The following is a 25,690-nucleotide window of genomic DNA, read 5'->3' on the forward strand; positions in this document are numbered from 1 at the left end:
AGCCAATTTTAAAAGCCTATATGAAAAATAATTATTTTTGCTGTGCTTTATGCAAATAACCAGGCCGAGTACAATAAAAGTTTATTTTGCAAACTAATCAGTCCTATGATGATTTGTTTTTAATAAAAATGAGGATTGGAAAGAGAAAAATTGTACTTAAAAAAGACTTATAGGCTGGGCATGGTGGCTCACGCCTATAATCCCAGCACTTTGGGAGGCTGAGGTGGGTGGATCACGAGGTCAAGAGATTGATCCTGTCTCTACTAAAAATACAAAAATTAGCTGGGCGTGGTGGTGCGCAACTGTACTCCTAGCAACTCAGGAGACTGAGGCAGAATTGCTTGAACCTGCAAGGCGGAGGTTGCAGTAAGCTCAGATCTCGCCACTGCACTTCAGCCTGGCAACAGAGTGACACTGTCTAAAAAAAAAACCAAGAAGCAAAACAAAACAAAAAAAACCTTACAGTCCACTGTTGTTAGCTGTTCTTGATTTTTTTCTTCAGTTTGGACTAAATCCTAAATTCTTTGTGGGCTATAAGTCCCCAAACTAATGCTTTCAAATCTTTACTTTTGAAACTGGGAATTGCACTCCTCACCCTAGTACTCATTATCTACCTGGTAGTCCACTGTTCCCTTAAATGCCGTACTAAAACTATAGATGTTAATACTAATGCCTTTGCCATGCAAGACTTGGAACCCCAGCCAGGCCTGCATGAATACACTCACGCAGTTGCAAAGCGGTTCCACTCCTCTCACCCTGGGGTCAACACCTACCCCTACTATGCCTCTAATCAGCAGGAAGAAGTTAGAGCAGCCTTCGCCCTTTTCCAATCTTCATTAGCCAACACCTTAAGATTAAGGTGTTACAAAATCCAAAGGAAGGCTGGGCGCGGTGGTTCATGGTTATAATCCCAACATTTTGGGAGGCCAAGGTAGATGGATCACTTGAGGTCAGGAGTTTGAGACCAGCCTGGCCAACATAGTGAAACCCTGTCTTTACTAAAAATACAACAAATTAGGCAGGCATGGTGGTGCATGCCTATCGTCCCAGCTACTCAGGAGGCTGAGGCAGGAGAATTGCTTGAACCCAGGGGGTGGAGGTTGCGGTGAGCTGAAATAATAAAATAAAATAAACTCAGAGGGAGGGATTGAAACCGCCACTGCAAAATTGTAACTGGGACAGTGAAATAGATCTGACCTAACCAACTCCATCTTGCTTCTAACCTCCAGGTTCATTCTGGGCATAGGCTGAACTAACTTTGAGAGGAACTTAGGTTAGTGTTTATAGTTTACAACCAAGAGAATAGCAGTCATTTCCCAAAACAAACCTCTTTCTTGCCTAGGGACTAGACTCACAAATTAGCCACAAGATTAGAAATTATGGTTTAGGAGTCACATAGTTGGAGGATACAAGATTCTGACCCTCCCTAAACTGTTCCTAAGATCAGTACTTGAGATATTTTGCAGACCCTGCCCTTGATGGATCAGCTGGCACCACCCAGATAGATAAACTGGCTCATCTGATCTTGTGGCCCCCACCCAGGAACTGACTCAGCACAAGAAGACTGCTTTGACTCCCTACGATTTCATTTCCAACCCAACCAATCAGCACTCCTGACTCACTGGCTTCCCCCAGTCCACCAAGTTATCCTTCAAAACTCTGATCCCTGGGGAGACCGGAGTAATAATAAAACTCCTGTCTTAAATTAAAAAAAAAAAAAAAAGTCTTCCTTACAATTTCAACAACTTTCAGAATATTGTTTTCATTAATACCACCTAGGAATCAGTGACTATGTTTTATTAGAATAATTTCTGGTGCTTTATCATGTCTTTGATTATTTAAGAGAACTAAATCTTCTCACCTTAAAAAAGCTATATTTTTCTTAGAATCATAGAATCCCCTAAGGCTATTTTTATTGTCACTTTAATTAAATGGATAATTAAGTGTTGTTTCACAGTGACCTGTGATCCTATTTAATCAAGTGTTCAAAGCTTTTTGACAACTTCCCCAAATGAAATTCTAAATGAAAATTGTTTTTAACTTTGAACTGACTTTGAGATTTTCCAAAGGGCCCCTAGAAAATCTCAAGATATTTGTTCTCTCAGTTTGTAAAAAGACAGATGTTAAACTAATTAGGTTTATTCAATATGTTAAATTGCATGGGAAGCACTCACTGTCAAGAAAAGATACTTAACCTTCCTTAGGTGGTATTTGCATGGATAAATGTTATTATTTCAGAAACTGAATGAAGTTCCTAGAAATTTGTCAATGCCTTTGATAACCATAATATGTCCTGGTACAATATTATCAGTCATAATTCCAGTTATGATTTTAAATGTATGCCACAAAAAACTGATTTTCCTTGTTAACTGAATTAAAATAAACCTTCATCTGACCTTTACCATGGCCATTTTAGGGTTTTTGTCATTCACAGTTATAATTTTACTCTGATACTTTCCTGAAAGCTCTTGCAATCAGCTATTAGCCAGAATACTTCATCTTCAACAAAAAGGACTGTGTCTCTAAGACCCATGGAAAGGCCTGTAACAGTACTGTGGGGTATACGCTTCTCATGACTTGCTTAAACAACTTTAATCTCATACCACTGCACTGAGGAAGGATTTCCAGAACTCTAGTTGAAAAGCTGATGGGATGACACTGCTAATCCAAGATCAAGCAAGACCAGAATTGATCATATGGAACTGAGGTGACTGATAAAGAATGTTTATGATTTTTTAAATGGCCTTTGTTTGAAACATTGCTGGTTCTTGAATGTTCTATGTCCTGGATATAAGGGAAAAACATAGATTAGAAGAAGGAAACAAAATAAAAACAATGATTAATGTTCGGAGCAGAATATAAATCCTTTCTAAGTCCAGAGGGCAAGCCAGTCACGAGGTTTTCTAGATGTGGGGTTCTGTCTTTAGTGAGGATGGTAATAGTAGCGTTGGAGTCATGGTTATTTTCTGGAGCAGAGCCTGGAAGATGCAAGTGTTCTGGGGAAATAATTGAAAACCCCAACTGTTGTGATACATCCTTTGATTTCTCTTTTCTCTTAAGCGATCCATAACTGATAACAATTTAATAAACTTCCATAAATAGAAAATTTATCTTTTTCTCCCTTCCTGCTTCCTCTAAAATTTGTCAATTCTTATTGAATATTCCTATTCTCATGGCAATATAGTTGTCTGCATAAATTCAAGAAGAATCTATTCTCCTTAAAAAAGGACGTTCTTTGGAAAAATTGATATTACCGTGAGTTTGAATAGAATGTCATATTTGAGACTGATGTGCATAGAATTAGATGTGAACAGACATTTTTAATAAACTAAGGTTGACTTGATGGAGTCAATGCTTACAAAGCTCTCTTGAAATAATTGACCTGGTGCCTTACCTGACTTACAGGGTTCCAGGCTTATAGGTGAGTAAGATGGGTACACTTACTGGCAGGCCTAGGGCCTTAAGATGTTTTGGAAACCTCAAGAAGAGCAAAAGTTTTAGGATCCAAATGGATCCCCACATTTCTCTATCTGAAACTGCAGATAGTGTAGGTGTAGTCTTTTTTTGGGGTGGGGTGGGGAATGGAGTCTCAGTCTTGCTCTGTTGCCCAGGCTGGAGTGCAGTGGCACGATTTCAGCTCACTGCAAGCTCTGCCTCTCGGGCTCATGCCCTTCTCCTGCCTCAGCCTCCCAAGTAGCTGGGACTACAGGTGCCCGCCACCACGCCCCCGCTAATTTTTTTGTATTTTTAGTAGAGACGGGGTTTCACCGTGTTAGGCAGGATGGTCTTGAACTCCTGACCTTGTGATCCACCTACCTCGGCCTCCCAAAGTGCTGGGATTACAGGCGTGAGCCACTGTGCCCGGCAGTGTAGGTATAGTCTTAAAAGTCTAATCTGAGATTCCTTATAAAAGTTCCAGCAAAGCAAACTTAAAAAGGCTCGTGTGGTCAATTATCATTCTTGCTGGACTTATGTAAATGATCAGGCCAAATTTAATGAGATAAGACTTATTTTGTAAACAAGAGTAATCTTACTTTATCTTTGATCTCAGTGGTAGTAATTATACAGAGAAATTTTACGTTTCAATGGCAAACTATAACCCAGTTGTGTGAGTTATCAGACTCTAGTCTTGTTCACTGTCTTTGAACTACTTTTTTAGCTCTTTAAAGGATGGATCCTGCCAGCCAGGCGCGGTGGCTCATGCCCATAATCCCAGCACTTTGGGAGGCTGAGGTGGGGGAATCACCTGAGGTCGGGAGTTCGAGAGCAGCCTGACCAACGTGGAGAAATCCTATCTCCACTACAAATACAAAATTAGCCCATAATCCCAGCTACTTGGGAGGCTGAGGCAGGAGAATTGCTTGAATCTGGGAGGCGGAGGTTGCAGTGAGCCGAGATTGTGCCACTGCACTCCAACCTGGGCAACAAGAGCAAAACTCTGTCTCAAAAAAAAAACAAAAACAAAAACAAACAAACAAACAAAAAACACCTGGATCCTGCTGTCTTACACATTTTGTTAGTAATTAGTATTTCCAATTTTCCTCCCACTCTACTGACTTGATGTCACTGAGAACTAAAACGCTTCCTTCTCAAAGCCTTGCAAGCTGAAGCTGGATGGCTAGATATAAACTTCAAAAGATTTATCACAACACTTGGGTCTTTCAAATATTTCCCAGAACACCTGCATCTTCCAGACTGTGCTCCAGGAAATAACCATGATGGTGCCACTACCTACCACTACCATCCTTACTAAAGATGGCTGGAGTCCAACATCTAGAAAATTTCATAACTGACTTGCCCTCTAGACTGGGTTTATCGTCTACTCTGAACATTAATCATTGTTTTCATTTTGTTTCCTTGTTCTAATCTATGTTTTTCCCCCTTTTACAGATCTCTCATCTTACAGTTTCTAACTCAAATCATCTCCCCACAGCGATCAACTTAGCTTCCTTTTTTTAATGAAACTTCTAGGGAAGTTTCAGATGGAGAAATGTGTGGACATTCAGGCCCTAAACTTTGGTATAAAGATTATTTTACTGTGAAAATATTTGACCTAAGAAAGATGCAGCAAGAAATTTTATTTGAACTTCCCTTATTTCACTAAAGCAGAGCCTCCAGAAAATACAGGTGCCATTGGCTTCCCTCTGAGGAAGTTTCCTGCGAATTCCACTACTGTAGAGACAGATTGCCCATTCTTGTAAGCATCCAAAAGCCCAAAAGAACCTTCCACAACTTCCTACTGAAACTCCAAAATCTCCCAACACATTTTGTTAAGTGGATCTATAAACCTTTATTTCTATTTAGTGAGTTACTCTAAACCTTGTCTTTTCTCCTGTTAAATTATTGTTGTCAGTTAATTTGCAGGTCCTCAAACACAGGACCCACATTGAACAAGGAAAAGGTTTCCTTCCAACATAGACAATATGACTACCTGTAGAACATCATTTTGAATGTACAAAAATTATTAAGCAAATTTAGCAAGTTTTCAGGACATAAGATGAATTGCAGATATCAACTGTATTTCCATATATTAGCAACAATCAGAAACAAAATTGAAAAAAAAATCACCATTTACAATATTATCAAAAAATACAAGGCCTTGCACAGTGGCTCACGCCTGTAATCCCTACACCTTGGGAAGCTGAGGCAGGAGGATTGCTTGAACCCTGGAGTTCGAGACCAGCCTGGGCAGCATGGTGGGACCCCGTCTCTAAAAAGAATTTAAAAAATTAACTGGGCATGGTCGTGTGTACCTGTAGTCCCAGCTACTCAGGAGGCTGAGGTAGGAGGATAGCTTGGGCCCAGGAGGGTCGAGGCTGCAGTGAGCCATGATCACACCATTGCACTCCAGCCTGGGTGACAGAGTGAGATCCTGTCTCAAAAAATAAAAATAAAAAAAAATAAAAAATACTTAAGTTAAAATCTAACAAAAGTTATAACAGTTTTTTGTTTGTTTGTTTTTCAGATGGAGTCTCACTCTGTTGCCCCGGGTGGAGTGCAGTGGTGAGATCGCTGCTCACTGCAAGCTCCGCCTCCCAGGTTCACACCATTCTCCTGCCTCAGCCTCCCGAGTAGCTGGGACTACAGGCGCCCGCCACTGCATCCGGCTAATTTCTTGTATTTTTAGTAGAGACGGTGTTTCACTGTGTTAGGCAGGATGGCCTCGATCTCCTGACCTCGGGATCCGCCCACCTCGGTCTCCCAAAGTGCTAGGATTACAGGCGTAAGCCACCGTGTCCGGCCAGAGAAATTTTAAAAGACCTAAATGTGAATGGGTCAGAAGATTTAATACGGTTAAAATGTCAATTCTCCCCAAATTGATCTGTAAACACAATCCCAGCAGTCTTTTTTTTTTGTGCAAAATGACAAGACAACTCTAAGATTTACAAGGAAATCTGAAGAATCTAGAAGATACAAAATAAGCTTGAAAAATAAAAACAAAGTTGTAGGACATAAACTACCTTATTTCATCACTTATTTATATAGCTACAATAATTAAAACAGCATGGTGCTGGCGGCAAAAAGATAAATAGCTCAATGGAACAGAAGAGGAAGCCTAAAACGAAACACATACATATGCGACACAGATTTCGACGTAAGCACAGAGGAAATGCAGTAGAGACAAAAATAACGTTTTAACAAATGATGCTGGAACATTTGGATATATATACATGCAAAAAAATGAACTTTGATCGCTATCCCATACCGTATACAAAAATTAATTAAAAGTAGATCTTATCCTTTGAGCCCAGGAGGTTGAGGCTGCAGTGAGCTGTGATCACACCACTACATTCCAGCCTGGGCAACAGAGTGAAACCCTGCCTGAAAAATAAATAAATAAATAAATAAATAAAAAAGTAGATCCTATACCTAATATACAACCCAAAACAGTAATATTTCTAGAAGAAATCCTAGGACAAAATATTTGTGATAGTGGAGCTGAAAAATCTATCAAATACTAAACTTTTTTTTACCACCTTGACTAAAAGTAGTGGGTTTATATACTTCATCATATCATTTAATTCTAAATCTACAGAGATCAATGTCACTTTCTCAGTAAAAGTACGTGAGTCTTCAATGATGACCAGAACTCACACTCCCAAGTAAACCATAACACCGTGTCTCCCGAGTAGAGCTTATTAGAGCAATAACTTGTGATAATGATAAATATTGGTCAAAGACTGAGCCTAGGAAGTGGGTTTTTTGAGGCTGCATATACTCAAGGCAATCCTTCAGAACCACAGAGGGCTCACTGGATCCTATTAACCGCTGAGTGAATGAATAAACAGATGAAACAGGGACCTGAGTAGATGGTAGTTGATATTCTTGTACATATATTCTACCTCTAGATTCAATAGAAAGAACGAAAAGTACATGAGTTTCAGTACCAACATCTTCGACAGCTACTAGCTGTATCACCTTGGACCAGTCAGGTAACCTCCCGTGAATCTGGTTGCTTCCGGGGCGGGGATCCGTGCGCGGGAGTTTTGAGCCTGGGAGCAGGCAGGGCACAGGAGCTGGAGGGCCAAGCCTTTGAGCTCTAGGGAGGTCGCCGGGATAGTGGGTAGTGCCCGGCCGATCGGCGGCTTGGGGGTTGCCTGAATGTGAGGTCTGGGGTCACCACGCGGTGATCTGAGTCCTGGGATGCCCCACAGGGATTTGCTGCCTCAGGGATCCGAAGTCTCATTCACTCCCCCACTGGGGACCTGAGCTTTCGAGATCCTCCTGCGGGGGTCTAAGATCTCGGGGTCAGCCTGTGGGGGTCTGAAGCCTCGGGGTCCTCGCGTGGGGTCTGAGGTCTCAGGGTCCCCTCCGTAGGGTCTGAGGTCTCGGGGTCTTCCCTGTGGGGTCTGAGTCTTGGAGTCCCCCATCCCCGGGATCGGCGGTCCGGGTCCCCAGAGCATGCAGGGCGGTGGGTCGGGCCCCGAACAGTAAAGTGGCGCGCCGGCCCCAGGTGGTGTAGGGCTGGCGGCGGGGGGATAACGGTGCCGAAAGTCCGCACAAAGCCGTTCGCGGGGGTCCCGCCCTGCCCGCGAGGCAATGACTGTGCCCCCTCCCATTCCTGATCCTCAACTCAGGTGAGCACAGATAAGGCGCCGGGAAGCTTCTAAGTCGCAAATGGAAATAGAAGGCTAATTCAGGGGTGAGGGGCCGTCGTGCTCGTTACTCCCAGGAGGAGAGAAAAAACCACGGCCCCGCAGCCGGGGGCGCGGCGAGACATTATCCGGCCCCCTCCCCGGGGTCTCAACTCCCTACAGCCTCCCGCCTCCCGCCTCCCGCCTCAGCTACAGACAAATCCCGGAAGCGCGGAATCCGTCAAGCGCCGTGAGGGCGGCGCGCTCGCCCCGCGCATGCCCAGTGCCCGCCCGCGCCGCCAGGGTCTCCAGCACCGCGCCGTCCAGCCCGCCGGATCCCGCCGTCTGTCATGGCGGCCCCCATCCTGAAAGGTGAGGGACTTCCTGCTTCCTGCGCCAGCCGCGGGGGAATTTGAGGACTGGCACCCCTGGTGGCGGGCGCACTCGGGGGGGGTCCCGTGGGAGCAGCCCCGCTCGCCCCTCCCTCGCTGCCTGTCCCTTCCCAGATCCCCTGCCGCCTCCTGCCTCCCCCGCTGCCTGTCCCACCAAAATCCCCGGCTGCCTGCTTCCCCTCCCGTGCTCCGTGTCTCCCCAAACCACCGACTGCCTGCTTCCTGCCGTATGCTCCCTGTTTCCCCAAAACACCCGGCTGCCTGTTGCCTCCCCCGTGCTGCTAGTCCCCCTCAATCCCCCGCTGCCTGCTCTCTCCCCCCGCCCCCCGTCCCCCCAAACCCCCCCCCCCCCACCTGCTCTCACCCCTGCTGCCTTAGTCCCTGGTCCCGGACTAACAGGCAGTCAGAGTCCTGCCCTCCGGAAGTTGGTGTGGGGTCGTCCTGGGTCTGGTCCTGCTCTACCCCCTCTGAGGCCCACCTGGAGTTTCTATGCTAATTGTTCCAATAATAGGAGCCGCCTTTTACTGCGGAGTCCTCGTGTGCCAGGCGCTGTGCTTAGGCTGGTGTGGTATTGTCTGATTTTTTAACCGCTGTATCAACTCTCTTACCTCGTATTACAGGTGGAAACTAAGGCATGGGGCGTTTAGGTGCCTGTCCCCCAGTGTGTGGCTATTCAGTGCTGACAGAGCCTTAGACCAGGGCTGCTGTCCCAACCAGTATATGATACCGCACCCAGTCCCGCCCGCTGTGCACCTGGAAGAGCCCAGGAGCGGGGAATAGAGGACACCTGTCTTTTAGAGTTTGGCCGTGGGAAAAAAAAGGGGCCTGTATTGTGGGGCCTGGAGTCATGAAACATAGCCAAAAGAAAAGACTAGAGGCTTTATACAGACTCTGTAATCAGATGCGGCTATTTTTCTAATGTTAGTATTTTGTTAAATTAACCTGGTTTTCCTTTAGCGTTACCCGCAATCATTGACCAATGGCACACCTGGAAAATTCTTTTAACCATCACATTTTAAGAAGAGGATATCCACTAGAACAGGGGTCCACAGACTATGGCCCCCAGGCCATATCTGGCCTGCTGCCTGTGTTTGTAGGGTCTACAAGCTAAGAATGTCTTTTACATTTTTAAGTGATTTTTTAAAAAGGACAAATGAAAAAATTATATCACATTCACATTTTCTTTTCCATAAATAAAGTTTTATTGGAGCACAGGCTGGCCCATTAATATATGACCTATGGTTATGTTTGTGCCACAACCATGAAGTTGAGTAGTTGTGACAAATACTCTATTGGCCACCAAGCCTAAAATATTTGCCATCTGTCCCTTCACAGAAAACAGACTTCTGCACTAGAAAAATTAAGCCTAAGAATTTGGGGAAAGCATCTAATTTTAGGAATGTAAACTGTCATGTATTGTATGAGTACAGTTGTTCTTTGCTTAAAATTTTAATAAATTCCACTGAAGCTATTTTGAAAAGGCTTTTAGTAGAAATTTATTTATGAGACAGAGTCTTACTGTGTTGCCCAGGCTGGAGTGCAGTGACATCACATAATAGCTCAAGCAATTCTGCTTCAGCCTCCTAACTAACTTGGGACTACAGGCACTACCATGCCTGGTTATTTTTATTTTCATTTTTTAATTTATTATTTTTTTGTAGAGCCAGGGTGTCACTATGTTACCTAGGCTGGTCTTGAATTCCCAGCCTCAAGCCATCCTCCTGCCTCCACCTTCCAAAGTGCTGGGATTACAGGCATGAGCTACTTTGCTTAGCCAGTAGAATAAACTTAATCTACTTTTCGTACTTTTGAGGCAAGGAGTGCAATGGTGCGATTATAACTCAGCCTCTACCTCCTGGGCTTGAGGAATTCTCCCACCTCAGCTTCTCCACCCTCCCCACCCCATTTCCCACCCAGTAGCTGGGACTACAGCCACTTGCCAGCATTCCTGGCTTATTAAAAAAAAAAAAAAAAAAAAAAAATTTGTAGAGACAGGGTTTCACTATGTTGCCCAGGCTGGTCTCAAACCCCTGCACCCAAGTGATCCCACTGCCTTGGCCTTCCAAAGTGCTGGAATTACAGCATGAGCCACCACACCTGGCCAGTAGAATAAATTTTTGGTTTACTCTTTTTTTTTTTTTACTTTTTTATTTTTTGAGACAGAGTCTCGCCCTGTCACCCAGGCTGGAGTGCAGTGGTGTAATCTCGGCTCACAGCAACTTCCACCTCCTGAGTTCTAGTGATTCTCCTGCCTCAGCCTTCCAGTAGCTGGGATTACAGGCGCCCGCCATCATTCCCAGCTAATATTTTGAATCTTTTAGTAGAGACGAGTTTTCACCATGTTGGCCTGGCTGGTCTCAAATCCCTGACTTCGTGGATCCACCTGCCTCCGCCTCCCAAAGTGCTGGGATTACAGGCGTGAGCCACCGTGCTGGCCTCGGTTTACTCTTAAATATAAATAGAACAAAATCTATTGGGCAGAGGATGCTGGAATTACAAATGTATATTTCATGTTCATATCTTGTTTTCAGATGTAGTGGCCTATGTTGAAGTGTGGTCATCCAATGGAACGGAAAATTATTCAAAGACATTTACAACACAGCTTGTGGATATGGGAGCAAAGGTAAGACATTTATTTTGCTGTTGATTCATATGACAGTCTTCTGATAGGTAAAAGGTTACATTTGCATTTTCTTATTTTGGGAGTTATTACTTAGAATACAGACAAAGCAATGGGTAAGTGGTGGGAGAAAAAAGAGCCAAACTGTGAAGAATTTAGAACAGTAGGACTTACAGAACAGTTGGGCCTGTGGGCATTGAGTGAGGAGGAGGAACCTAGGATGAAACGCTGGATTCTTACACTGGTTACTTAGATGCATAGTGCTATTAAGCAAAGTGAGGAATACAGGAAAAGGAACAGGTTTCTAAGGGAAAAGTTGTAAACTTGGGCATATTGAAAATATCTATTAGACATTTGGATATACAAGTCTGGAACTTGGAGTGTTCAAGGCTAGAGATGATGATTTGGGGGGTCAGGACCATAGGGGTCGTGTAAAGTCACAGGTGTGGACGTTGTCCCATGTCGGGCATGGTTAGGATGAAGAGTGGTGATGGGAGGAGCATTGTTCAGTATTCAAGGACAGGCGATGGGAGCAGGGACCCAGTGACAGAGGGAGAGAAGAATGCCAGGAGAAGGAGAAAACCAAGTGTGGAAGTCAAAGGAGGGAGTAATTTTTTATTTATTTATTTATTTTTTTTTGTGATGGAGTCTCTCGCTCTCTTGCCAGGCTGGAGTGCAGTGACGTGATCTCAGCTCACTGCAACCTCTGCCTCCTGGGTTCAAGCGATTCTCCTGCCTCAGCCTCCCAAGTATCTGGGACTACAGGCACACGCTACCATGCCTCGCTAATTTTTTTTTTTTTTTGTATTTTTAGTAAAGACGGGGTTTCACCATGTTGGCCAGGATGGTCTCGATCTCCTGATCTCGTGATCTGCCCACCTCAGCCTCCCAAAGTACTGGGATTACAGGTGTGAGCCATCGAGCCTGACCAGGAGTAGTTTTTTAATTGCCTTTCAGAGCTCAGAGGGAGTAATTTTAAAGACAGAATTTTTAAAAACTACAGATAGTTCAAGAAAGATAGGATGGGCAAATGTACTTTGGATTTGAACACTATAAGGTCATTGCGAAGTTAGTGCAGTTTTCAGTGAAATGGGCAGGAATCATTGAGATATGAGGAAATGGAGATAGCAAACAGTTTGCCTTATTCAAGGTTTCTCAGTATAGCCATCTGTGTTATCAGATTTACTATCACATAGTGCTTGTGTTCAAGTAGCTTTATTTGACTTAATAATGTCCTTGATACCGAATAGGTATCTTTTGTCCACGCACACTAAGTAATCACTGTGATGACGGGTTTTACAAAAGAGAAAAGATTCATTCACAGAGAAGCGCAGCTAGGAGGCAGAAGAGTACTCAAATCTTCATTCCCAAAGAGAAGGCTTAGGGATATTTATCAGTTAGGGAAGTGGGGTGATCTAAGCAGTGGGGAAGAATGGAGTACTTGATCTGCACAAGCGTAGCTGGGGTTCATGGGATGCATGTTTAGAAAACAGGCGTTATTAGGAGGCTGAGGCGGGTGGATCACCTGGGGTCAGCAGTTCGAGACCAGCCTGGCGAACATAGTGAAGCCCCATCTCTACTAAAAATACAAAAAAATTAGCTGGGTGTGGTGGCACACACTGTAGTCTCAGCTATTTGGGAGGCTGAGGCGGGAGAATCGTTTGAACCTGGGAGGCGGAGGTTGCTTTGAGCTGAGATTGCGCCAGTGCACTCCAGCCTGGGCGACAGAGTAAGACTCTGTCTCCAAAAACCAAAAAAAACCAAGCAGTCACTAGTAGGATCCGATGGTGAAGATTTTGGCCTCATGTCAAAAGGTCACTTCTTGGGCATTAGCACAGGCCAGGTTGAAGAGTTGGTGGTTGCAGCCTGTTTGAACTGTAGAGGTGCTGCCCCAAGTTCCTGAAAAGTAACTTAAGCAACGGTTACCATGGTGACATATCCACCAGAAGTGTTATAAGGAAGCCAGTGAAAGTTGTTACAGCATTTAGCAGCATGACTTGCAGCTATATAGGAATAAATAAATAAATTATAAAAAGCAAGTGACCAAAAGCGAGCAAGGCAGATTAAATTTGGCAGACCTAATTTTCAGCCTTAAAGTGCAAGAGTGGTGATACTGGCTATTCACATATGCCAGAGAAGCCTTAAGGTGCTTTAAATGAAAAGGTGAAAGTTCTCCACTTTAAGGAAAGGAAAAAAATTATATGCTAAAGTTGCTAAGATCTACAGTGAGAACAAATCTTCTAATCTTGAAATTGTGAAGAACTATGCTAGTGTTGCAGTCACATCAAACTGCCAAAGTTACAGCCACAGTTAATTTTTATTACAATACATTGTTACAATTACCCTATTTTGTTATTATTGTTAATCTGTGCCTAATTTGTAAATGAAACTTCATTGTATATGTATGTATAGGAAAAAACAGTATATAACCGGTTCAGTACTAGCTCAGGACTCAGGCATCCACTGGGAGGGGTGGGGGGCGGGCGGGCATGTCTCAGAACTTAACCCTCGTGGATAAGGGGGAACTAATACACTCTTACAGGGAGTTTACCTATGAAAAAAGTCTGTTTATGTCCTTTTCTGGCATTTGGGAGGGGCTGACTGATAGGCTGAGTGAAAGAGATCCATTAAAAATGGGAGAAAAGATAATCGAAGGTAGGGCTAGGTTGGGGTGGGGCAAGAGAGCTGCCGTGGATATAAACCTTAAGAGGCACTCACCACCAGGCAAAGAGTGGGTGCTACTAAATTTTTTTACCCTAAGAGCCTTGTTTGACCTCCCTAATGCCTGTCTTGAGTAAGAGGTCAGTGCAGAGGAATCCGAATATAGGAGCAGGGCCTGCACTGCAAGAGGGGAGACATGCCTGCTGTGATACACCGGAATGTAGGAACCTGAGGGAGTCTGCGTGTTCTCATGCCTAACATTTACCTGGGATGAGGAAGAGTTATTGTGAATGAGAAAAAAGCCATTAGACAAGTGAGTTGACAAGGTGGTTTGAGGGTAGCATTAAGATCTTAGATCTTTTGGATCTTTTTGGTTTCACCTTTTATTTCAAAACTTGGCAAGCAAAGTTGGGGAAAGAATAGTGAATGTAGATGCAACAGTTGTTAACATCGTAACAGATTTGGGTATTTGTAGTATCATAATCCAGGATTATCTTAAGCCAATTTCAGGATTCGAGATGATTTAAAACTAGACTACAGGCCTGTGAGGGTCATTATAACTTCTGATTCACCCTTAATCTAGATGCAGCTCTTTGGGTCTCAGCCCAAGGTGTAGGGGTTTTATCAGACCCCCTTCTCCCTTTGAGGCTTCTCAATTTTTGTCCTGTTCAGTGTTTGTTAAATTTGATAAAAGCCTTGTGGGAAAATGGCCTCAAATGCTAGACTCATCTCTAGGTATCAGTCTTAATCTAGAATCTCAGCCCGGTAATTCTTAGTTGCCTTGATAGCTCCCATGGACTTGGTAGGGGTGTGGAGACTGAGAGAGAGAGAGTTATAAAAGCAATACATATTTATTGTTTAAAAAGCCTAATGGGCAGTGCCGTGAAATTCACAACGAACACAAAGAGAAACCAGCAACCCTTTGCAGTACGTTTCCTTTTCCATTTTTCAAAGACAGTTATTTTCAAATCATCTGTTTCTTTTGGTATTTGCCTTCATATTTCCAATCAGTGTACATATATTACTTCAGTACAATTGAGTGCTATAGAAAATTATGCAGATGAGTTCTGCTTCTGGAAAGGATACATAAAAGGTAACATTTTTGACACCATGAGTGTCTGAGCATGCCTTTATTATACTGTTACCTTTCACTAATATTTTAGCTGACTAAAAATGCTAGCACAAATATTGTTTTTCCTTGAAGGTATTTCCCATTGTTTTCTCACTTCCAGACTGCTGTTGATAAGCCTGATTCAGCTGGCACTTATCATTGTTTGCATGTGATGTGTCTCCGTCCTCTTCACCTTGATTACCTACTCTTTTAATATTTTTCCCTTTTGCCAGCCATGCTGGAATTCTGTGATAAGCTTGGTCTAGTGTTGTTTTCATTCTTGTGCTGGGCCTTTGTGGGGTTTCTTTTGATCTAGAATGCATATCCTTTAGTTCGAGAAACTTTTCTTTGATTATATCTTTAATAATATTGTCTCCATTTTGTGTATTTCTGTATTTCTTTAACTTCTGTTGATTGGCTGTTGGATCTCCTGGTCTGAGCTCCTGACGTTCTTGCCTTTTGTCTCCTGTTGTGTCCGTCTTCTAGTTCTTTTGTTCTACTACCAGTGAGCTTTTCTCAACTTCAATGACTGATACTTCTGTAGAAAATTTTATTACTTATGTCATCTTTTCTTAATTTCCAAGAGCTCTTTAGGATCCTATTAAAAAATAATCTTCTGATCATGTTGCATGAATACAGTATCTCTCTCTTTTTTTTTTTTTTTTTATTTCTTATTTTTTTTTGAGACGGAGTCTTGCTCTGTTACCCAGGCTGGAGCACAATGGTGCGCAATCTTGGCTCACTGCAACCGCCACCTTCCGGGTTCAAGTGATTCTCCTGCCTCAGCCTCCCAAGTTGCTGGGACTACAGGCACGAACCACCATGCCTGGCTAATTTTTGTATTTTTAGTAGAGACAGGGTTTTGCCATTTGGCCAGGCTGGTCTCAAATTTCTGACTTCATGATCTACCTGCCTCAGCCTCCCAAAGTGCTGGGATTACAGGTGTGAACCACCACACCCAGTTTCCTTTGGTTTTAATTAGCTGAATTTTTCCAACTTTTTGAATGATTGCACTGATTTTCAACCTTCTTACTTTGTATTTACGCATTTAAGATTATAGGCACCCGCCACCATGCCCAGATAATTTTTGTATTTTTAGTACAGACAGGGTTTCACCAGGTTGGCTAGGCTGGTCTCGAAATCCTGAACTCCTGACCTCAGGTGATCCACCCGCCTCGGCCTCCCAAAGTGCTGGGATGACAGGCATGAGCCACCGTGCCCGGCCATGAATACAGTATCTTAAGATATTAAGTGTTCTTAATTTTGGTTAAATATGTGTTCTGTTTTCTCTATTGCCTCTGAATTTCGTTTGGTTTTATTTTTTTGGTGTAGAAAGCTTTTCTGAAATGTCCATTATCATCTGACTCTTTCCATCTTCTAAAAATGTGGTGCCTTCTCTTGGCCACATTTTCTCTTCTGTTCTCTTTAGCCTTGCAGGGCTCCAACTCTTTATTCTTTCAGTAACACTTCAGAGAGTTTTTTAGAGGGAGTAGACATGAACTTGTGTGTATGATTCACCGTTCTAACTGTAACAGATATGTTTTAAGCAGCGTTATGCATTCCTTCGAGTGTTTCTCTGTCAGATTCTGAGAAACAGAATTGCTGGGGTAGAGGTTTTTTGATCAGTTGTACTTAAGAAGTTGTGAATGAACAGTAATGTACATTTTGTTTTCTGCATTTTGTCTACAGGTTTCAAAAACTTTTAACAAACAAGTAACTCACGTTATCTTCAAAGATGGCTACCAGAGCACTTGGGACAAAGCTCAGAAGAGAGGCGTAAAGCTCGTTTCAGTCCTCTGGGTTGAAAAGTAAGCAGCTTCTCTCTTACTTTTTTTCCTTAAGTATCTAGTATTGAAAATGTGTGGAGATATTTTGCACAGATCACAGAACCAGATAAAGTTTGATTTTCATCTTTTGTCTGCCTCTTACCTCACCAAGTAATTTGACATCCTCCAGCCTCAATGTCTGCAGATGAAAAATGGGCGTACTGTAATACCTAACTCTGCCTAGGGGGAGAAGGAGCCTGCAGGTCCTGAAGCTGGGTATGCAAGGCGGTCTTAGGAAACAAGAGGGAATGTGATGAAGCAGATTGTGTTAGTCAGCCAGCACTGCTGTAACAAAAGACCACAGACTGGGTAGCTTGAACAATAGAAATGGACTTTCTCACAATCTGGAGGCCGGAAGTCCAATATCAAGGTGTCCACAGGGTTGGTATCTTCTTTTTTTTTTTCTTGACACCAAGTCTTGCTCTGTCATTCAGGCTGGAGTGCAGTGGCTAGATCTTGGGTCACTGCAGCCTCTGCCTCCTAGGCTCAAGTCGTTCTTATGCCTCAGCCTCCCAAGTATCTGGGATTCATCTCAACCTTCGCCTCTTGGGCTCAAGTGATTCTCCTGCCTTAGCCTCCCGAGTAGCTGGGATTACAGGCACACACCACCATGCCTGGCTAATTTTTGTATTTTTAGTAGAGACGAGATTTCGTCATGTTGGCCAGGCTGGTCTCAAACTTCTGACCTCAGGTGATCCACCTGCCTCAGCCTCCCAAAGTGCTAGGATTACAGGCGCGAGCCACCGTGCATGGCTCACACAGTTTTGATTACAGTAAATTTGTAGTAAGTTTTGAAATTGGGGAGTATGAGTCCTGTAACTTTGTTTTTCATTTTCAAGATTGTTTGGCTATTTTGATTTGGGTTCCTTGCTAAGATTGTTTGGCTGTCTTGTTTGGGTTCCTTGCATTTCTATATGAATTTTATGATAAGCTTGTCAGTTTATTCAAAAACAAAAAAGGTAGCTGGGATTTGGCAGGATTGTATTGAATCTCTAATTAGGGAAGTGTTGGTGTGTTTATAATATTTAATCTTCTAGTCCATGAAAATGGGATGTGTTTCTTTTTCACGTCTCAAATTTCCTTCAGTGATACTTTCTAGTTTTCAGTGTACAAGTTTTATACCCCTTAGGTTAAATTTATTCCTAACTTTTTTGTTCTTAATTTTTTTACGTTGTTAGCTGTTAGTGTATAGAAATGCAGGTGATTTTTGTATATTGATCCTACACCCTGCAAATTTGCTGAACTTGTTTATTAGTTCTAAATTGTATTTGTGGGTTCCTTAGGATTTTCTATATGCAGTGTTGTATAATTTTGTAAATAGAGATAGATTTACTTCTTCATTTCTAGGCTGGCTGCATTTTATTTTATTTTATTTTATTTTACCTATTTGTTCTGGCCGGAATGTCCAGCACAGTGTTGAATAGAAGTGGTGAGAATGGACATCCTTGTCTTGTTGCTCATCTTTGGAGAAAAGCTTTCAGTATTTCATTATTTAGTATGATGGTAACTGTGGTTTGTATAAATGTCCTTTATCAGGCTGAGGACATTCCCTTCTATTCCAGGTTGTTTGTTTGTTTGTTATTATTAAAGAAAGTTAGATATTGTTGTCAAATGTTTTTCTGCATGATTGATCATTGTGTGATTTTTGTCCTTCATTGTATTAATGTGGTGTAATGAGGGGTTTTGTATGGTGAACCAGCCTCCAGTCCTAGGATAAATCCTACTTGATCATGTTACGTACATTGTCATCTTTCCTTTTTAATTGTTGAAACAGGCCGGGTGCGGTGGCTCACACCTGTAATTGCAGCACTTTGGGAGGCCGAGGGGGTGGATCACCTGAGGTCAGGAGTTTGAGACGAGCCTGATCAATATGGTGAAACCCTATCTCTATTAAAAATACAAAAATTAGCCAGGTGTGGTGGCATGTGCCTGCAGGCCCAGCTACTCGGGAGGTTGAGACAGGAGAATCACTTGAACCTGAGAGACAGAGGTTGCAGTGAGCCAAGACCATGCCATTGCACTTCAGCCTGGGTGACAAGAGTAGGGGGGAAAAAAAAGAGTAAGGTGTCCTTCTCTGGCTTTTGTCAATATTTTCTCATTATCTTTCACTTTCAGAAATTTAAGTGTCTGGATATGGTTTTATAACATTTATTTTGTTTAGATTTTACAGAACTTGTTGAATGTGTACTTATCTGTGTTTCTACATATAATTCATTTTTGGCCATTATTTCTTCATCTATCTTTTCTGCCGCATTTCCTCCTCATTTTTTCTGATTAGCTGTATATCTTTTTCGAATTAGCTGTATACCAGGGATTGGTAAAGTTTTCTGTAAAGGGACAGATAGTAAATATTTTAGGCTTTGCGGGCCATGTGGTCTCAACAGCTCAGCTTTCTTGTGGTGTGAAAGGAGCAATAGAAAATAAGTAAACAAATGCCTGTGTCTGTGTGACAGCAAACTTTACTTACAAGTCTGGCAGTAAGCCAGGTAGTTTGCCAATCCTTTCTATGTAATATACCTTTTAAACGTTTGCATTTGTCCACAGTGCTCTCCTTCTTGTTCATTATTGTTGTCATTTTTTTTTCTTCCCAGATAGATCTGTTTTCAAGTTCATTGACGTTTTTCTCCATCAAATCCATTCTGCTACTTAGTACCTTTATTTCAGATATTTTTGATTTCTAACATTTCTACTTGGTTTTTGTATACATTTTAAAAATTTCGTTTTCATGTGAGATTTCTCATCTTTGCTTTTCCTGCCTCTTGTTACGAATGTATTTTCTGTTACCTCGATGAGTATGGTTATAAGTAGTCATCTTAATGACCTTGTCTGATAATTTTGAGGTTGCCATCTGTTTTGTTTTTGTTTCTCTTTGATAGTGTGTCACATTTTTCTGGCTCTTCATATGGCAAATAATTTGAGCTTGTATTTTGCACATTGTAAATACTATGTAGACTCTGGATTCTTTTGTATTGTCGCAAAGAGCATGATGTTTTTGTTTTAGCAAGCAGTTGACTTGTCATTAAAGTTAAATGCACACTGTCATTATGTGGGCAGTGGCTTAGATGGGCTCGTTGAGCCTCAGGTGCAAGCTGATTTGTTTGCCTCAAACACTTGTTGTTCAGGGGTCAGCCAGAGACTTGAACTTCCATACTCAGAACTTGGGGTTTCTCCTCTGGTTCTCTTACTTCCTGAGTCCTTACCTCATTTCTCTGGTGGCCGTAGGTGCCCAGTCTCCTTCGTCTGGTCTCTTCAGCGAGAAAGGAGGCCGGAGCTTCTGCTTGAGTGCCTGCTGCGCCACACCACCTCCCACAGGGACTGTGGCTGCCTTTAGGGGACGGACAGAAAATGTGGTGATGCCCAGAGTCTTTTGCTTCCTTTTAAAATTTGTCTCTTCTTTCTTTTTCTTTTTTTTCCCTCCAGCTTTCAAAGCTCTCACATCGTTGGTTTGTTTTATTTTATTTTTCCTGTATTTCCAGGATGTATAGCTTATAGTTCACCTATATTTGTATATTGGTTTGTTAGGAATAAACAGAAATGGAACGGAGTATGTTATTTTTGAAGCATCTGATGCCAGTCTAATTCTTCTTCCCTTCAAAATTATTTGATCTTTTTGCCTGGCGACTCCTTAAGGATATTTTTTATTTTATTTTATTTTTTATTTTTTTGAGGCAGAGTCTTGCTCTGTTGCCAGGCTGGAGTGCAGTGTCGCGATCTGTGCTCTCTGCAACCTCCGACTCCCTGGTTCAGCGATTCTCCTGCCTCGGCCTCCCGAGTAGCTGGGATCACAGGCACGTGCCACCACGCCCAGCTAATTTTTGTATTTTAGTGGAGACGGGGTTTCACCATGTTGGCCAGGATGGTCTCGATCTTCTGACCTCGTGATCTGCCCACCTCAGCCTCCCAAAGTACTGGGATTATAGGCGTGAGCCACAGTGCCTGGCCAGGATTTTTTTTTTTTTTTTTTAAGACTCATAGCTTTACTGTAATATGTTTTGGATTGATCATTCCGGTTCTGGATTGGCCTTTTCAACAGATTCAGGTCTATATTTCTGCAAAAGTTTCTTGGATTATAGATTCAAATATTCTGTTTCATTGTTTTGCTTTTCTTCTGGGACTCCAATAATGTTTACATTGAGCCTGCTTAGCTTTTATTTCAGCCACTTTGACTTTGACCCTTTTATATATATACACACACACACACACACACACACATATATTTATATACAGACACACACACATACACAGACACACACACACATATACATTTTTACCCCAAATACTCATTTGACAGTATTTGTTTTTGTTTTTTTGAAGACAGGGTCTTGCTCTGTTTTTGGGTTTTTGGAGACAGGGTCTTGCTCTGTTGCCCAGTCTGGAATGCAATGACTCAGTTGCAGCTTACTGCAGCCTGGACCTCTAAGGCTCAATCAGTCCTCTCACCCCAGCCCTCCCAAGTGACTGGGACTGTAGGCATGTGCCAACATGCCCAGCCATTAAAATTTTTTTTTTCTTTTTTCTTTTTGAGATGGAGTCTTGCTCTGCGGTCTAGTGCAGTGGCACAATCTCGGCTCACTGCAAGGTCCGCCTCCCGGGTTCATGCCATTCTCCTGCTTCAGCCTCCCGAGTGGCTGGAACTACAGGTGCCCACCACCATGCCTGGCTAATTTTTTTTTTTTTTTTTTTTTTTTTTTGTATTTTTAGTAGAGATGGGGTTTTACTGTGTTAGCCGGGGTGGTCTTGATCTCCTGACCTCATGATCCACCTGCCTTGGCCTCCCAAAGTGCTGGGATTATAGGCGTGAGCCACCACGCCCGGCCTTAAAGAATTTTTTTTATAGAGATGGAATCTCACTATGTAGCCCAGGCTGGGCTCAAGTGATCCACTCACTCCAGCCTCTCAAAGTGCTGGGATTACTGGTGTGAGCTACTGCACCCAGCTGACAATATTTGATTCAAGTTCAAGGGTTTTGTTATATTCTTCAGTTTTGTGTTTGATTTTATTTTAGGGGGTGTGATGGATTTTCCTCAGCTGAAATGATTTGCTTTTTCTTTGTTTTTTTAAAAGAGATTGTTTTAAATGGATGTAGTCTTTTCTGTCTATTTTCATTCATTGTATAGGCTGGGTATGTGGCCAGAGCATCCTCTTCTGTCAGTTCTGTCTTGCGTAGTTTCTTTTATAGGGGATGCTTGTGATGGAGGGAGAAGAGAGGGGCTCGTGTATCTCGTTTGCCTTTTGTTTCTGTAGGATCCTTAAATGCTTTTCTCTTAGTTTCTTCTTTTTTTCACCGCCATTGGTGCAAGGGCTGCTACTCCCCCCAGAACTGATGCTTTTCAGGGCCTGCCTGTCCTAGTCTTGCTCCATTTCAGGCCCCTTCCCTGGAGCCGGTACTGTGAGCTGCATGGGTTCTGCGTTGTGGCAGTTGTGCTGGGCGTCCTCTTTCTGAGACTTCTGTTACCTGTGCTTCGTGTAAGTCCTCCAGGCTGTGCTACTTTTTATGGAGTTGTAAGCCTATTCTCCCCGACTTTCTGCATCCATAGACTTGCAACTGTGTTGGAATTTGGATTATTTTTCTACTTACAGGTCATCTGAATTTGCGCTGTTATCTCCATATCGGTGAGAATGTAGGTCATATGTGTCTTTTATTTAAGTTTCTTTTTTTTTCTGCTTTTTTTTCGGGGAGGGAATGGGGAAGACTCAATATTAGGCAGCCATCATTGTTTTCTCTACCTTGTCATCTTATGGAGTCCATTGAAATGGCTTATTGATTTTTATCTCAAAATAGAACTCTCATAGATCTTTATCTCTGCTGTTACTCACAGTCCAGACAACTATCATGTCTTGCTTCAATTACTGTAGCAGCCTCCTGCCTGTCTGTTTCATTTTGTTTCTTATACATCAGTAAATGTAACCCCTTTTGTTACCGGTGGAAGGTATCCAAGTTACTGGCAGCAAATCCGTATGGGTTTGCAGCAACTTCAGTTCTTACCTCCTCAGAAGAAAGAATTCCACGAAGGGGCATAAGGCTGAGGAAGAGACCAAAGCAAGTGTCAGAGCAGGAGCAGAAGTTTATTTAAAAGGCTTCAGAACAGAAAGAAAGGAAAGTACGCTTGGAAGAGTCCCAAGCAGGCATGGAGGTCACATTTGATGTTTAACCTTGATCTTGGGATTTATAGGCTCGCCCTTTCCCACAGTTCTTCGCTTAGGGTGGGCTGCCCGCACGCACAGCGCGGGAATTGAGCGCAGGCAGTTTGTTTAGGAAGTGGTAATGGGTGCCCATCTGAGGTTTTCTTCCCATTTCTCCACCATTTTGTCTCAATGTGCATGCCCGGGAAATGGCCTCTCCCTGGCGTCTGCATTCAGTTAACACTTTGGTGCAACAGGTGTGGACTGTCAGGAGATGGCCTCTCCCTGGCTCTGGCTGCCAATTTATCACTTTTAGAGAGGCAATGCGATCATTGTTGAGCTATCACGTGACATTCCTGGTGGCTGGTAGAGCCCTCTCCTGCCGGGCTTATGCCTAACTACTTGCAACACTTTAACACATAAATCAGCTTTATCCTTCTGATAAAATGGCTTAGAATTCAGTGGTCTATAGTAGGGAATGGCAAACTGTCATCCCCCGGCCAAATCCACCCTGCCATCCTGTGTATTTTTTAATGGCCCATGAGCTAAGAATGGTTTTTAAGTTACGAGAAGAAAAATTCAAATGTTTACTATTTCATGATATTTACATTATACAAAATTCAATTTCAGTATCCATAAATACCGTTTTATTGGAACACAGCCACGTTCATCTGACGATGTAGTCAGTGGCTGCCTCTGTACTACAGCTGTAGATTTGGATCCTGTGGCAGAGACTTTATGGCCCACAAAGCCTAAGACATTCACTACTTGCCCCTTTACAGAAGTTTGCTGACCCAGGTCCAGTGTGCTGCATGATGGTCCCTTCCCTTTCAATGTCAGCTGCTCCCCTCTCCCTTGTTTGCGTCTTCCAAATGTTCTGGGCTTCCAAGTCCCTGAGGCCACACTCTTTTCTGCCTTTAGTTCTTGGCCTGTGCTGAGAACTCTGCCCCCTCTTCCTGATTCTAAACCGAGTTTTGTAGTCAGCTCCTTTATACATGTTGCATTGCAAGGTCACTTTATCAGAAGAGCTTCCTCTGTCCCCAGTTCACAGTTCAAGCCCTCTTTGTTATTCTCTATCTCAACTCCTTTTTTCCTGTGTGTACTATTAAAACTTATTTTGCTCATTTGACTGCTTTATCTGTCTGTGTATCTAATCATGCATTTGGTCTTTCTATTGTAATGTAGACTGTAAGAGCAGCTACACGTCTGTCTTATTTATGGTTGTGTTTCCAGTAAGCATCTAACATACATCTGGCTCATAGTAGATGCTCAGTAAATATTTGTTCTAACAAATTATGAACAAAGGGAAATTTAGTTAAGTGGCATAGAGATACTAGAGAAAATATGGGGAAAATGACTTGAAAAAAAACTGCATTTTAAAAGTTGAATAGAAATGTGGAGGGGAGAGTGCGGAAACGGAGACCTTTACTAGAAGCTTGAAGTAAATAGAGATGCATGGACAAAAATTAAAATAGTAGGCATTTCTGTACCTAAATAGGCCCTCTTGGCTAATCCTACATTGGGGGTGATCACTGATATCACTGATAGTGTTTTCTTCTGAGAGTTAGGGATTCTTGCTCTGCTTTGCTGGCCCAGCCCCTGACTCCCCCTCCTGTCATTCTTTATCCCCTTTCTCTCTCTATTTCTGCCCACCACCAACCCCAGCTTCTTTCTCAAGGGGCTCATGCAGACTCCATAATGCTTGTAACTTCATTATACAAAAACAGACCTTTTTTTTTTTTTTTTCCTGGAGACTGAGTCTCACTCTCTTGCCCAGACTGGAGTGCAGTGGCGTGATCTCGGCTCACTGCAACCTCCGCCTCCTGGATTTAAGCAATTCTCCTGCCTCAGCCTCCTGAGTAGCTGGAGCTATAGATATGCACCACCATGCCTGGCTAATTTTTTTTTATATATATATTTATATATATATATATATATATTTTCTTTTCTTTTCTTTTCTTTCTTTCTTTCTTTTTTTGAGACAGAGTCTCACTCTGTCGCCCAGGCTGGAGTGCAGTGGTGCAATCTCGGCTCACTGCAAGCTCCGCCTCCCGAGTTCACGCCATTCTTCTGCCTCAGCCTCCCTAGTAGCTGGGACTACAGGCACCGCCACCATGCCCAGCTAATTTTTTGTGTTTTTAGTAGAGATGGGTTTCCACTGGGTTAGCCAGGATGGCCTCGATCTCCTGACCTCGTGATCTGCCCGCCTCGGCCTCCCAAAGTGCTGGGATTACAGGCATGAGCCACTGCGCCCAACCTATATACTTCTTTAGTTAACTTTTTATTACAGGACATTCTTTTCCTGTCTGTACATGCAGATACGTCCCACTTTATATATTTAAGAATCTTTTGTAGTAGCTGTCCAGTAATTTATGTAACCAGTGTCCTATTGATGATTGAAGTTTTTCATTTCTTAGTTCTTTTATTTTCAATTAGAAATATTAGAGCATCGAGCTTCTGTATATATTACCTTTTTGCAGATGATAAATCTTTCCATAGATTTAAATCCCAAAAGTGGGCTGTTCAGTTCGGAGAGTTTACATATTTAAATACGATAGATGCTGCCAAATTACCTTCTGGAAGGAGTGTACTGGTTTCCATTCTTTCTGGAGTTATCGAAGAATACTGTTTCCCAATACCTTTGCTTAGATTGTGAGTTATCAGTTCTTTTAACGTTTTCTAATTAGTGGAAGAAAAATAATACTGTTTTTGTTTGCATTTCTCTGATTTTTAGTGAGCTTGAATTTTCTTCAACAGGACGTGGAGATAAGAGCCAAACTGACCTGCATGTTTTATGTCACGTCTGTTCTTTCTTGGTGAACTGCCTGCCTGCCTTTCCAATGTAGCTCATGGTTTCCACTGAAAATGGGAACATTAACTTC

General features: G+C 42.6%; 1 protein-coding gene across 8 annotated transcripts in view; it reads left to right on the forward strand.

Moving 5' to 3' along the window:
• Positions 1 to 8,340: 8,340 nt before the first annotated feature.
• MCPH1 (microcephalin 1) overlaps positions 8,341 to 25,690 on the forward strand; it is a 238,755-nt gene continuing 221,405 nt past the window's right edge. For 7 of the 8 annotated variants that reach the window (XM_021941978.2, XM_021941980.2, XM_021941979.2 and 4 more), the window contains exons 1-3: positions 8,341 to 8,447; positions 10,999 to 11,090; positions 16,549 to 16,667. In XM_021941978.2, coding sequence (XP_021797670.2) covers positions 8,426 to 8,447; positions 10,999 to 11,090; positions 16,549 to 16,667 — 233 coding nt within the window. In that variant the 5' untranslated portion in view covers positions 8,341 to 8,425. Of the gene's footprint in view, positions 8,448 to 10,998; positions 11,091 to 16,548; positions 16,668 to 25,690 lie in introns of those variants that run through there. The other variant, XM_021941985.2, reaches the window with a different exon arrangement.

This window comes from Papio anubis, chromosome 8 (genome assembly GCF_008728515.1).
Source record: "Papio anubis isolate 15944 chromosome 8, Panubis1.0, whole genome shotgun sequence".
Taxonomy (NCBI): domain Eukaryota; kingdom Metazoa; phylum Chordata; class Mammalia; order Primates; family Cercopithecidae; genus Papio; species Papio anubis.